Consider the following 15,684-nt stretch of genomic DNA (forward strand, 5'->3'; position numbering starts at 1 on the left):
CAGTCGTCCTGGTCCCTTTGTAAAAAAACAGCCCCAAAGCATGATGTTTCCACCCCCATGCTTCACAGTAGGTATGGTGTTCTTTGGATGCAACTCAGCATTCTTTGTCCTCCAAACACGACAAGTTGAGTTTTTACCAAAAAGTTATATTTTGGTTTCATCTGACCATATGACATTCTCCCAATCTTCTTCTGGATCATCAAAATGCTCTCTAGCAAACTTCAGACGGGCCTGGACGTGTACTGACTTAAGCAGGGGGACACGTCTGGCACTGCAGGATTTGAGTCCCTGGCGGCGTATTGTGTTACTGATGTTAGGCTTTGTTACTTTGGTTCCAGCTCTCTACAGGTCATTCACTAGGTCCCCCCGTGTGGTTCTGGGATTTTTGCTCACCATTCTTGTGATCATTTTGACCCCACGGGGTGAGATCTTGCATGGAGCCCCAGATCGAGGGAGATTATCAGTGGTCTTGTATGTCTTCCATTTCCTAATAATTGCTCCCAAGGTTGATTTCTTCAAACCAAGCTGCTTACCTATTGCAGATTCAGTCTTCCCAGCCTGGTGCAGGTCTACAATTTTGTTTCTGGTGTCCTTTGACAGCTCTTTGGTTTTGGCCATAGTGGAGTTTGGAGTGTGACTGTATGAGGTTGTGGACAGGTGTCTTTTATACGGATAACAAGTTCAAACAGGTGCCATTAATACAGGTAACAAGTGAGGGCAGAGGAGCATCTTAAAGAGGAAGTTACAGGTCTGTGAGAGCCAGAAATCTTGCTTGTTTGTAATTGACCAAATACTTATTTTCCACCATAATCTGCAAATAAATTCATTGAAAATCCTACAATGTGATTTTCTATATTTTTTTTCTAATTTTGTCTGTCTTAGTTGAAGTGTACCTATGATGAAAATTACAGGCCTCTCATCTTTTTAAGTGGGAGAACTTGCACAATTGGTGGCTGACTAAATACTTTTTTGCCCCACTGTATTATTGATTGATTGACTATGACTTTTCAGATCACCCAGTCGTGGTATCTGCTGGGTTAGCTCCAGGCAAATATTGCAATTCTTCAGCCATTCCTGGACCTGTGACCAAAAACAAGCTACATATGGACAGTGCCAAAACAAATGATCCTGTCTCTTCGCAACAAAATCTGCAGAGCTGGGAAGGTTGTATCCCCCATATAAGTAATATTCTATTGGTTGCAAGAATTTTGTACAATCATTTAAATTAAAACATTCAACGTTTTGAATACGGCGTCGTTTTGCATATCAGTTCCATATGGCATGGAATCAGTAAGTCAAAAATATCTTCCCAACTATTTCGCAATCTATATGGCAAAGCCGTCATTTTATTTGGTCCTTAAATTAAACTGGTATACTTTTTTAACCAATGATGGTCTTTAATACAGGGCCGACAGACAAGTTCGTACTTTTCCCCCTTCCACTTTCCTCTTCCATGTTTGCAGTAATGCTGCAATTAGTTGGTTGTTATTTCGGGTAGAGCAGACATTTCCATATGTTTTTGTTAGCTGCATGTATGACATAACTCCACCAGTCGTATTCGAAAAAATTAATCAAATGGCCACGCGGACTGTTTACATTGACCCCCCTTGCTGCAACTTGCTGTTTATTGTCTATGCAGAGTCATTTCACCCCTACCTACGTTTACAAATTACCTAGACTAACCTGTACCTCCGCACATTGACTTCGGCACCGGTACCCGCTGTTTGTAGCCTCGGTATTGCTATTTTATTCTGTTGCTTTTAATTTGATTTAGTAAATATTTTCTTAACTCTATTTCTTGAACTGCATTGTTAAGGACTTGTAAGTAAGCATTTCACAGTAAGGTCTACACCTGATGTATTTGGCACATGTGACAAATATAATTTGATTTGATAAAAGATTTCACAACACATTAAGTGTGTTCCCTCAGGCCACTACCACATATCTGCAAAATACAAAATCCATGTGTACATGTGTGTAGAGTGTCTATATTATCATGTGTGTAGAGTGTCTATGTTATCATGTGTGTGTGTGTCCATAGCCTGTGGCACTGAGGAAAACAATCACTCTGTTTTCCCTCAGACTCAGCCTCCCAACAATGGCAGCTTTGTTGCTTCCAGACTAATCCTATTGGATGTCTGTACAGAAGCCTCACCTGACCCAGACACTGCAGGTGGAGTGAGGTTTTATTTATTTTTAATTGTTTCATTTAACCTTTATTTAACTAGGCAAGAGGTTAGGGGACAGGGGAAGGGGTGGTGGTGGTGACATACCTGTCGGTGGCGTCCCCTTGGCCCTTGGAACTGTTACGATGGAGTGTCTCTCGGACCACAGCCATGCCATCCGGCAGCCGGTTGAGGCGGCGTGTGTACATGCCCACCCCACCATCCGTCATGTAGCTGCAGACACACAACACAACAGGCCTGTCAGTCACAGTCTCAGTACATATCTCAATCTCTGTGTCTGTCCTCTTCTCTGTCCCTGTCTCAGCCTCTGTCACAGTCACTTTCTCTGTCCTTGTCTCTGTCCCTGTCCCCATCTCTGTCCCAGTCTCTGTCCCTGTCTCAGTCTCTGTCCCTGTCTCAGTCTTTGTCCCTGTCTCAGTCTCTGTCTCTATCTGTCTCTTTCTCTGTCTCTGTCTCAGACCCTGTCTCTTTCTCTGTCCCTGTCTATGTCCCTGTCTCAGACCCACTCTCAGTCCCTGTCTCAGACCCTGCCCCTGTCTCTGCTGTGCATCACCATGGCAAGGCTGTACTAATCCAATTCACTGACAACCTCAAACACTGTAACGCTCGTCGTTGCATGAAGAAGGAGGGGAACAAAACACAGCGTGGTACGTGTTCATGATAATTAACAAAGTGAGAAACGAAACAGTTCTGTAAGGTGCAGACACTAAACAGAAAATAACTACCCACAAAACACAGGTGGGAAAAAGCTGCGTAAGTATGATTCTCAATACAACGATAGACAGCTGCCTCTGATTGAGAACCACACCAGGCCAAACACAAAGAAATAGAAAACATAGAAATAAAGAAACTAGAATTCCCACCCGAGTCACACCCTGGCCTAACCAAAATAGAGAATAAAACCCTCTCTATGGCCAGGGCGTGACAAACACATTACAATCCTGTTACCTACTTCTATAATGTGTCTGACCTCCTGACCCCTATATAGAAGAACCATGAGGTATGTCATCAAGGAAATGCACTGTGAGAGTCACAGACATTTATTTGGTTCATATCATAAACAACAAGTGGTCAGGGTTTGTTAGTGTTTCAACCTAAACATCTGCTCACACTAATGTTGTTATTCCACATAGTATCTGTGTGATGTCAGAGCCAAAAAGATGTCAAAAAGAAAAAACAAAGAAAATATATCCTGTCAACCTAATAAAAGAATATGTCACAGGCGTTCAGAATGGTCACACCATCCCTGCAGGTGGAGAGGTTGGGGTTTGACATGACTGAAGCTTGTAGACTGAAGATATGACAACATATAAAACAAAAACGTGCCAAAATCATCTCAGCATTGTATGCGGAGGGCGTACGAGACACTCACACCTCCGCAGCTAAATAAACATTCTCATTTGCTCTCAGTCAACACCAAGTGACTCGTCATACTTACCCATTTTCAGTTAACCATTTAGGGGGCTATTGTCATACCTTTAGCCCAGAGCAACGCCACAGGCTTACCAGTTTAGGGTGAGATAAATGCATTGAGGCAGCACCATTGAAAGCATAGCTTTACCATCATCCCTGTGACTTTACATAACCCCCAGCACGGTTTCATGCTAATCCAGGTAACACAGGGAGTGTCAGCTCGTCTTAAAGTGTGACAGGAAATCAAGGGTAAGTGTCTCACTGTTTAAAATGCCACTCATAAAACATGTAAAACTGCTTCCCAAGCCTGTAATACTACTTTCCTAAGATATTTATGGTATTGTTCCAGTAAAGCATTTTCTATCTTTAACTGTTAGAGGAGAGCTAACCTGGGGTTTTCTAAACCAAAAGTATAAAGTATGATGTTACCATTGTTGTAGTGTTGTGTGTACCAGAGTAATTTATAACCATGTATATTAATGGCTTTGGTGTGTATAGATGATGACAGCTCACACATCATTGTTGAAAATATTAATTTCAGGCTTAAGGAAAGCAAAAGGTTAATGTGACCACTGATTAACCTGTCCTGGTTTAATTCGTTACTTTTTTGTTTGGCACACAAACTTCGTCAAAAGGTGCAGACCCTAAACTGAAGGCACTAAAAGCCCCAAGACAAACATAATGGCGCTGGAGGAGATGGCTGCCGTTTTACGGTCCCCTAACCAATTATAACAAAGATGCTGTGAGTCGAGAAGCAGGTGCAGGTGAAATGTTTAATAAAACAACAAACATGGAACAAGACAACATAACAGTAGTGTCGTAGCATAAACACAGGATCAATAATGACTGGGGAATGAACCTAAGGGAGTGCCAGATATAGAGAAGGTAATAAGTGAGGTAATGGAGTCTAGGTGTGCCTCATGATGACGTGCAGGTGCGCGTAATGATTGATGCCAGATGTGCGTAATGATGGTCCCCAGGATTGGTGGTTAGTATACCAGCGACGTTGAACGCCGAAGGGGATGAGAGTGTCACGATCTTCCTTCTCTTCATCTGAAGAGGAGAGGCGAGAAGGATCAGAGGACCAAAATGCGGCGTGGTATGTGTTCATGATGAATGTTTAATTAAAGAAAGAACTGAACACTGAATACAAAAACAATAAACAAATAAAGACCGTGAAGCTGTCATCAGGACTGTGCTGACACAAGCAACTAACATAGACAATCACCCACCAACAAACAGTGCAACCCAGGCTACCTAAGTATGATTCTCAATCAGAGACACCGAATGACACCTGCCTCTGATTGAGAACCATACTAGGCCGAAACATAGAAACCCCCAAATCATAGAAAATCAAACATAGACTGCCCACCCCAACTCACGCACTGACCATACGAAATAATGAATACAAAACAAAGGAAATAAAGGTCAGAACGTGACAGAGAGGGAGTAGATGTGACACCAATTGTGCTATTGTGTGTGTTTTTTGTGTGTTATTTATAACTTATTTTGTACATAATGTTTCTGCCAATTTGTTACTTTTATTTTTTACTTATTACTTATTTTTCTTAAAACTGCTTGTTGGTTAAGGGCTTGTCAGTAAGCATTTCACTGTAATGTCTACACCTGTTGTATTTGGCACATGTGACAAATAAAATTGGTTTGATTTGACAAACAGTGACACACAAGTACCATACAGTGCATTTGGAAAGTATTCAGACCCCTTGACTTTTTCCACATTTTGTTACATTACAGCATTATTCTAAAATTGATACAATTTTCCTCATCAACCTACACACAATACCCCATAACGACAAAGTGAAAACAAGTTTTTAGAAATGTTTGCAAATTTATTAAAAATAAAATAAATACCATATTTACATATGTATTCAGACTTTTTGATATGAGACTCGAAATTGAGCTCAGGTGCATCCTGTTTCCATTGATCATCCTTGAGATGTTTCTACAACTTGATTGGAGTCCACCTTTGGTAAATTAAATTGATTGAACATTATTTGGAAAGGCACACACCTGTTTATACAGTGCCTTGCGAAAGTATTCGGCCCCCTTGCTCTCGAGCTGTTTTGCAAGGAGGAATGGGAAAAAATTTCAGTCTCTCGATGTGCAAAACTGATAGAGACATACCCCAAGCGACTTACAGCTGTAATCGGAGCAAAAGGTGGCGCTACAAAGTATTAACTTAAGGGGGCTGAATAATTTTGCATGCCCAATTTTTCAGTTTTTGATTTGTTAAAAAAGTTTGAAATATCCAATAAATGTCGTTCCACTTCATGATTGTGTCCCACTTGTTGTTGATTCTTCACAAAAAAAATACAGTTTTATATCTTTATGTTTGAAGCCTGAAATGTGGCAAAAGGTTGCAAAGTTCAAGGGGGCCGAATACTTTCGCAAGGCACTGTATAAGGTCTCACAGTTGACAGTGCATGTCAGAGCAAAAACCAAGCCAGGTTGAAGGAATTGTCCATCGAGCTCCGAGACAGGACTGTGTTGAGGCAAAGATCTGGGGAAGGGTACCAAAACATTTCTGCAGCATTGAAGGTCCCCAAGAACACAGTGGCCTCCGTCATTCTTAATTGGAAGAAGTTTGTAACCTCCCTGACTCTTCCTAAAGCTGGCTGCCCGGGCCAAACTGAGCAACCCTATGGTCACTCTGAAAGAGTTCCAGAGTTCCTCTGTGGAGATGGGAGAACCTTCCAGAAGGACAACCATCTCTGCAGCACTCCACCAATCAGGCCTTTATGGTAGAGTGGCCAGACGGAAGCCACTCCTCAGTAAAAGGCACATGACAGCTCGCTTGGAGTTTGCCAAAAGGCACCTAATGGACTCTCAGACCATGAGAAACAAGATTCTCTGGTCTGATGAAATCAAGATTGAACACTTCGGCCTGAATGCCAAGCATCACGTCTGGAGGAAACCTTGCGTCATCCCTACGGTGAAGCATGGTGGTGGCAGCATCATGCTGTAGGGATGTTTTCAGAGGCAGGGACTGGGAGACTAGTCAGGATTGAGGGAAAGATGAATGGAGCAGGGTACAGAGAGATCCTTGATGAAAACCTGCTCCAAACCTGCTCAGGACCTCTGACTGGGCCGACGGTTCACCTTCCAAAAGGAAATGGTCTATATTAAAAGGGTACATCATTTAATATAATAGGCTTTTACATTTCAATATTTGTGCACAATTTCTCCTTAAAATATCAAAGGAATGCAAAAGGCACTAATTTCGTGTAACGACCCAGTACTACTTGATCGTGAGTGATGAGTGAAAGACACTCACCAACCTTAATCAAAGCACCTTTCATCTCAGAGATCAGGAAGTACCAATTACATGCAAAGCCTGGCAGCACTAACATTAACAAACAGACGGGATTTCCTCTGATAAGCACAAGCCCTAAATAGCAGCCACACTTCCTAGTAAGGATAACTCTTTTGAGTGTTTCGAGGCCGACTGATTGGATCTGTAGGCAGCTATTGAAGCTGAGTTGGACAGACCAGTTGCTGACTAACCAGCCAGACAGGTAAGAAGCCCTAACATTTGTCAGAGGAGTGAGTCTAGCCTATTGCTTTCCTGTGAAGCAACTACAGCACCCAATTGTGAAACAAAAGATGAGTTATGATTAATTGCCTTTCGCAATGAGATACACCACAAGAGATGACTCATTGACTGGCCCAGAGTTATTAAGCAAGACATTTAAAAAAACATCTAATGTAACCAAACCACGTGCACAACAATACATTTCCAAACAGGTCTATGGTACTATACCCCAGTAGCAACCACAAACCACCTGACTATAGCACAAGGCCATAGAAGTGGTCTAATGTTGGTCACTCTCACTCTTCCTAGGGCATCAAATCAATCAATTGAAGGTCCAGTTTAAATCTCTGCCAATGTTTGGGTTCAGAGCTGTGTGCCTGCAGTGGGCCATCCATTAACTCTGGTTACTGAACAACAGCAGAGCCAGTTAGTCTGCAGGTCCTTAGCTGACTATTTATTTGCACTAACATCACAAGCCCCCATAGGTTTACTGAACTCTCGATCACGTGAGGTGTTGGGTTAAAAACAGAGTGAAACACACTAGAGTTGACAGGTGAACTCACTATTATGTATATAATGTTCACGCACACCCTTTGATTAGTGTGGTTGACCTAAACTTCAACAAAGTGCTATCATATTACCAAGACATTCAGAATCAACTTGTATTAAAACTTTCCAGAGCAGGATAAGGACCATGTTTCCACTGTCATTCTCTATTGCTTCCGTTTCCTAGAGGAAAATCGGATAATACGGATGATTGTGGTGAGCAACATACAAGTTCTTCAGCATCCAGTCCCTGTTTCAACCTGTGCCGTAGTGCCGTAGTGCCCTCAAAGCTCATCACTAAGCTAAGGACCCTGGGACTAAACACCTCCCTCTGCAACAGGATCCTGGACTTCCTGATGGGCTGCCCCCAGGTGGTAAAGGTAGGCAACAACACACATCTGCCACGCTGATCCTCAACACGGGGCCCCTCAGGGGTACTCAGGGGTGCATGCATAGTCCTCTCCTGTACTCTCTGTTCACCCATGACTGCATGTCCAACCACGACTTCAACACCATCATTAAGTTTGCCGATGACACAACATACTGCCTGATCACCGACAATGATGGGACAGCCTATTGGGGGGAGGTCAGAGACCTGGCAGTATGGTGCCAGGACAAGAACCTCTCCCTCAACGTGATAAAGACAAAGGAGATGATCATAGACTACATGAAAAGGAGGGCCGAGCACGCCCCCATTCTCATCGACTGAGCTGTAGTGGAGCAGGTTCAGAGCTTCAAGTTCCTTGAGGTCCACATCACCAACAAACTAACATGGTATAAACACACCAAGACAGTCGTGAAGAGGGGACGACAACACCTATCCCCCCTCAGGAGACTGAAAAGATTTGGCATGGCTCCCCAGATCCTCAAAAAGTTCTACAGCTGCACCAACGAGAGCATCCTGAGTGGTTGCATCACTGTCTGGTACGGCAACTGCACGGCCTCCGACCGCAAGGCACTACAGAGGGCAGTGTGTACGGCCCAGTACACCACTGGGGCCAAACTTCCTGCCATCCAGGACCTCTATACCGGTGTCAGAGGAAGGCCCTAAAAATGGTCAAAGACTCCAGCCACACTAGTCATAGACTGTTCTCTCTGCTACTGCACAGCAAGCAGTACAGGAGTGCCAAGTCTAGATCCAATAGGCTTCTTAACGTCTACTTCCAAGCCATAAGACTCCTGAACAATTAATCAAATGGCTACCTGGACTATTATTTTTTTACACTGCTGCTACTTGCTGTTTATTATCTATGCATAGTCACTTTACCCCTACCTACATGTACATATGACCTCAATTACCTTGTGTCACGTGTGCTCCCTCTCCGGCCTCTAGGTCACCAGGCTGCTCGTTAGGGCGCACACCTGTCACCAGCGTTAGGCGCATAATGACACTCACCTGGACTCCATCACCTCCTTGATTACCTGCCCTCTGTCACTCCCTTTGTTTTCTTCCCGAGTCGTCATTGTTTCTGTTTCTGTTTCATGTCGGTGAGCTGTTTGTGTTTCCTTCATTTATTAATTAAACGTAGTCACTCCCTGAACTGTCTTCCTGACTCTCAGCGCACTCGTTACACCTTGACTAACCTGTACCCCACACTTGTTACACCTTGACTAACCTGTACCCCACACTCGTTACACCTTGACTAACCTGTACCCCACACTCGTTACACCTTGACTAACCTGTACCCCACACTCGTTACACCTTGACTAACCTGTACCCCACACTCGTTACACCTTGACTAACCTGTACCCCATACTCGTTACACCTTGACTAACCTGTACCCCACACTCGTTACACCTTGACTAACCTGTACCCCACACTCGTTACACCTTGACTAACCTGTACCCCACACTCGTTACACCTTGACTAACCTGTACCCCACACTCGTTACACCTTGACTAACCTGTACCCCACACTCGTTACACCTTGACTAACCTGTACCCCACACGTTGACTCGGTACCAGTACCCCCTGAATATAGCCTCGTTATTGTTATTTTATAGTTGCTCTTTTATTTTTTACTTTTGTTTATTTAGGAAATATTTTCATACCTTTGATTTATTTATTTAAAAAAAAACAAGCCCTAGTAAGCATTTCACCGTAAGGTCTACACCTGTTGTATTTGGCGCATTTGACTAATACAATTTGATTTCAGTTGATATGATGGCAAAATAAACATCTTATTTGCTCCAATTCTAGTGAGATGAAACACACAGCATATGTGATCACATCATCAACAGACGTATCCTGACCTGCATTTGGCTCTGTGTCACATGATTCACCTCTGTGGAATAAGACTCGCCTTAACCTCTGGTTGAGTGTTCACGGGTGTGTTACCACAGAATCGAAATGCTTGAAGTTTTCGATAATCATCGGTGGTAACCGTGTTACCTAGCCTCGGTGCAGTCAGCAGCTGGGAGGTGGTGCTCTTGTTCTCCATGGACATAACAGAGTCCCAAAACCTTTTGGAGTTAGAGCTACAGGATGCCCAGTAGAGGCCCAGTAAAGGAGAAGACTGCAATCAGCCGTGGACCAGAATTCTTTCTCTCGGAGTGCATGTTGTGGATGAATAGAAGAGACTTTTGTAAATGATGAGAGCTTTCAGTGTCTCGTGTCATCTCAATGCTGAGGAGAATATTTCCCATGACCTGCTTTCTCTCTAGGGCACAAAGGCCAGATTATTTTTAAATCAAACTCTATTCAACTTCAGCCTGATCTGAACAAGCATGCCCATCGACACACAGTCCAATCAGAATCTCACAAGAAAGAAACTGGAGAATCCATGTCCATCCAACCTCATACTGGGAATCTGGGATGTCCCTCTTTCGTCATTGCATTTTAGTTCACCAGAAGAACATTATTTTCCAATGAAACGCTGCGTTTGCCCTGCAGCATTGTGTTACAGAGGCAGTTGTAGTGCGTTCTGTGTGGTACGTTGGATGTATCGAACGTATGCGTCAAACTGTATGTGTAGACGGCTTGACAGAAATGGTAGCAGACGGAATGTTAAACTTTTGTTGCACACATATCCAGATGGAGCTGCGTACTATTGATGCTGTCGGTGTGATCGAGGCATCAGGATTTATGACTGGAAAATAGTATTGTGTTGCCTTATTCCCATGTATCTTTGCTTCAATGTCAAGGTTGTACCCACAGCCAAGACAATGAAACAGTTACTAATTTTCATAAGTTAGCAATGTACAGAAAAAGCAGGATAGTAAATAAATATTGTCTGCTTTGTTAGTAGGCATTTATGATTATATCATAAGGGTGTCTGGTTGGATGTGTCAAGAGAGATAGATGATCAGATTAATGATGCATGTGAAAGCACATTTAAAAATAGATTTAGAACCCTGCTAACTTCCACTCATTTCTTTTACAGCTTTCCGAATAAGACAGCATGTTATCAAGCTATGTTCCAAATGAAAGATGATGTCTCATATATCAAGTGATCTCCCATCTGTTGCTTTCACAGATTCAGGAGTTTTCTCTAAGCTACTACTGACAAATGAGAAACATTAGCAGAGAGCACTGCCATCTATTGGCAAGAAAACTGAAAAGTGAGACATTCATTAACTGCGCCACATCCCTGTGGTGTAGTAGTCCATTCAAAGCAGGGTTGGGCCTACTGCTTTCTCCTGGCTCCCTTTGCCAGTTGAATAGACAAAAGTACAAATGCTAAAGGATGAAGAGTTCACTTATATGTCTATCATATCATAAGTAGTCTCCCTTGACTAACAAATTAGTGAAGATGTTTTTTAATTTCTTGCGCTCTGGGTTAGATGCAGCTCCTGTCTTAACGGTAATATAGGCTATGCTGTGTGCACTCACCCACTGGTGACTTTGTCCATGTGGATGTTCTTCCCTAGCACGTCCCCATCGCTCATGTACCCTGTGGTCTCTATGGCAACGCCCTCCAGTTCTTCCATCTTGTCTGACAGGTCACACACAGTGTTACTCTCCTGTCCTGGTGTCTGCCTGCTGCGGAGGTAGTGCCCATCCTCTGGGCTCACCATGCCACTGGAGCTGCCCCGCATCACCACTGCGTACCCATTTCCCACAGAGGGGGCGTCGCCTGCCTGCAGACGTGGGCTGGAGGGGCACAGTCGCCAGGGCAGCGCTGGGTTGGGGCGGGGGGACAGGTTGAGCATGCCTCTTCCGCTGATCTCGGTGGTGACACTGCTGTCGAAGGTGGTCTCTAGGGTGCTGGGGAGAGAGAGAGAGGGTGAGAGAGAGGGGGAGAGAGACGGTGAGAGAGAGGGGGAGAGAGACGGTGAGAGAGAGGGTGAGAGAGAGGGGGAGAGAGACGGTGAGAGAGAGGGTGAGAGAGAGGGTGGCGAGGAAGGGTGGGGTGGGTCAGGAGTCACCACTCCCTCTCACTGAGACAACAAACTACAGATCAGAACACTGAACTACACTCCCTCTCACTGTGACAAGAAACTACAGATCAGAACACTGAACTACACTCCCTTTCACTGAGACAACAAACTACAGATCAGAACACTGAACTACACTCCCTCTCACTGAGACAACAAACTACAGATCAGAACACTGAACTACACTCCCTCTCACTGAGACAACAAACTACAGATCAGAACACTGAACTACACTCCCTCTCACTGAGACAACAAACTACAGATCAGAACACTGAACTACACTCCCTCTCACTGAGACAACAAACTACAGATCAGAACACTGAACTACACTCCCTCTCACTGAGACAACAAACTACAGATCAGAACACTGAACTACACTCCCTCTCACTGTGACAACAAACTACAGATCAGAACACTGAACTACACTCCCTTTCACTGAGACAAGAAACTACAGATCAGAACACTGAACTACACTCCCTCTCACTGAGACAACAAACTACAGATCAGAACACTGAACTACACTCCCTCTCACTGTGACAACAAACTACAGATCAGAACACTGAACTACATAGCAACACATTCAAAGTGCTAAACAATAGATGTAAGGGATGGAGAGTACCTATCATGCAAGGGAAAGAGTCTAAGAGATGAGCCAGCCCAGCATGAAAAGCTAACTGCATTTACATGCACTTTAGAGGGCAACTTATCTACAATTAAAAATGTTGTTCTGACTGAACAATCCTACTAGTTGAATTGCATGATTCACTCCCATATGACGCTATAGAGAGTAGAAATCCATTGGGCATTGTAGAATAGCCCACCAGAAGTGCTCTTCATGGTTTTCCCCCTTTTATTGACTTCGGAGACAAAAGCAACTTTTAACCTTGTGCTTGCTGACCACAGGGGTCCACTCAACCCCTCCAAGCTGATTTCATGGCTGGGCTCAGGACGAGGCAACTGGGCAACACATCTGATTCATCAGGCCAGAGATATAAGAGGGATGTCTCCACATCAACATCTGATCTACCAGTCCAACTGTCAATCAGGCTAAAGCCTTTAGACACCAAGGCAGAGTCTGTCATGTAGACAAGCTGGAATTCAAATGGTTCACATGCCAGAAAATAATGGTCCTCATTTTGAATACTTCTTTCCCACATCGATCAAAATGACTGTCATGTTTAAATTTCACCCTGGTGTTCTTTTGCCCTTGTTACTAGATCACTGATGCATTACTGAGATAGTGAAGTCAGGAGCAGCCATAACATTGAATCCTCTGCGGAGGGCACTTTGCAAAGGAAGTATGTAATCATGTTTGGGAATTGCTGAGCCAAACCACTGAAATTAACAACTCCTACCATCTGAGCAATACAAATGAACACACACACACACACACACACACACACACACACACACACACACACACACACACACACACACACACACACACACACACACACACACACACACACACACACACACACACACACACACACACAGTGAGAGATGGTGCAGAAGCAAGGTCAAGGTCATACCTGTGGCTAATCTGTGTTCCCCTCAGGCTGGACATGGTCTCCTCCAGGTTCTGCCTCAGATCAGCAATGTCCTTCACCGTCCGCAACCGCCTGGCCTCAGGGTCTTCACCTAGGAGTAGGGGACGGGGGTCTGTTAGAGACAGTCCACCTGAAACAGCTGCCACGTCAAACAACACACATGGCACAGGCTTGTGAGTAAGTACATCCTCATAAATGTGCATACTTCCTGCAAAGATATCCCTTAACACTTGAAACAGACCATTCACAACAAAAGGGTCCTTAACGTTACATAACGTACTGTAGCCAATCAAAGCCCAAACCAGAAAAAACACGTGTACAAACAACTCCATAGGAATTCTGGATGCTTTTGAGGAAAGGAAACATTGAAAAAGTCCTTCACATCAATCAGAACAGGGTTTTCCATCCTGGTGTGGTACAGGACAGTGTCGGGAAGGAGAAAAGCTCAGCCCACTAATTCACCCAAAGCCTTTTTCCAAATTAAAATGAGCCATAGGTGAGTGGAGGGTTTTGCAGGGCAAATTCAAATGTCAAGGCACTCCAGGGGGGCTTGGAGGAAGCCCAAACGAGCCCATTCACAGGGCTAAACCAACCCTTTATAACGCCACTAAACCCTAAACCCTTAAACCCTTACAGGCAGATGGAGGGTTTGTATAACTTTTGCAAATGTAACGAAGAGAGCTGACAGAATGTTTAGCAAGCAGAAAAAAGGGAACATGCTCTGAATGCTTTGAGAGCATTAACAAACATATTGTTCTGCTAGTGAATGAAGCCGCATCTAGTCCAAGAGGTCTGGGAAGTTAAAAGGTAAGCAGCGCCGAAGACCACAGGCAGAGGGCAATGTCCTGCTACCGATCTCATACACACACACACACACACACACACACACACACATACACTGTCATGTTTCTCAAATATGTCCAGCATAGTGAGCAGGATCTCCTCGTTGAATTGAGCTATCCCAGACACAAGTCTGCTGCAGGTGCACCTGGTACAGCTGGCTTCGCCTCTTGCTGGACAACTCCACATAGTTCTCCTCCCAGCTCTGACCTCCTGGCAGCCTGTTTCAGGGTCACAGCACTCTGTATGCCCACTTCCTGGTCTCTCCACAACAGGGGCGTTTGGCTCACTGGCATGCGTCGTCTAGTGTCGTCTGGGATTGGTCTGTTGGGGATGTGACAGGGTGGCTGGTTGTGCTGGCTGAAGCCTCCCAGGGTAATGCTGCCCAGAGAGAGCCTGGTTCTGCTCCTGTCTTGGCTGGGTGAGGAGTCATTGCTGCTGTCAGTCTTAGCAACACCCTCACCACTTCTGTGAGGAAGCACGTATTCTCTCTCCATGTAGTCCTTACTAGTTGCTCCAACTCCTTGACACTTTGATAAGTCCTGTCTGGGTTATGTCCAGTCCGGGTTAAGTCCTGTCCGGGATAGGTCCTGTCTGGGATAGGTCCTGTCCGGGATAGGTCCTGTCCGGGATAGGTCCTGTCTGGGATAAGTCCTGTCCGGGATAGGTCCTGTCTGGGATAGGTCATGTCTGGGATAAGTCCTGTCCGGGATAGGTCCTGTCCGGGATAGGTCCTGTCCGGGATAGGTCATGTCTGGGATAAGTCCTGTCCGGGATTGCCACAACCTCTCCATGACACATTATGATTCTGATCGGAACAGAGTGTAAGTAGATGCTTGTTTTCTTGAATGTCCTTCAGCCCAGAAATTACAGAAAGAGAATGATGTAGCTGCCACACCTACCCCGGCGCTGCCACACCTACCCGGCACTGCCACACCTACCCCGGCGCTGACACACCTACCCCGGCGCTGACACACCTACCCCGGCGCTGACACACCTACTGACACACCTACTGACACGCCTACTGACACGCCTACCCCAGCGCTGACACGCCTACCCCAGCGCTGACACGCCTACCCCAGCGCTGGCACGCCTACCCCAGCGCTGGCACGCCTACCCCAGCGCTGACACGCCTACCCCAGCGCTGACACACCTACCCCAGCGCTGACACACCTACCCCAGCCCCAGCGCTGACACACCTACCCCAGCGCTGACACACC

General features: G+C 45.0%; 1 protein-coding gene across 1 annotated transcript in view; it reads right to left on the bottom strand.

The window, feature by feature from the left end:
- LOC135509090 (neuron navigator 2-like) overlaps positions 1-15,684 on the bottom strand; it is an 89,666-nt gene that overhangs the window by 53,799 nt on the left and 20,183 nt on the right. Inside the window, 3 exon segments of the mRNA XM_064929412.1 lie at positions 2,274-2,399; positions 11,530-11,904; positions 13,607-13,715. Of these exon segments, the coding sequence (XP_064785484.1) occupies positions 2,274-2,399; positions 11,530-11,904; positions 13,607-13,715 (610 nt within the window).

Source organism: Oncorhynchus masou, chromosome 22, assembly GCF_036934945.1.
Source record: "Oncorhynchus masou masou isolate Uvic2021 chromosome 22, UVic_Omas_1.1, whole genome shotgun sequence".
Lineage (NCBI taxonomy): Eukaryota > Metazoa > Chordata > Actinopteri > Salmoniformes > Salmonidae > Oncorhynchus > Oncorhynchus masou.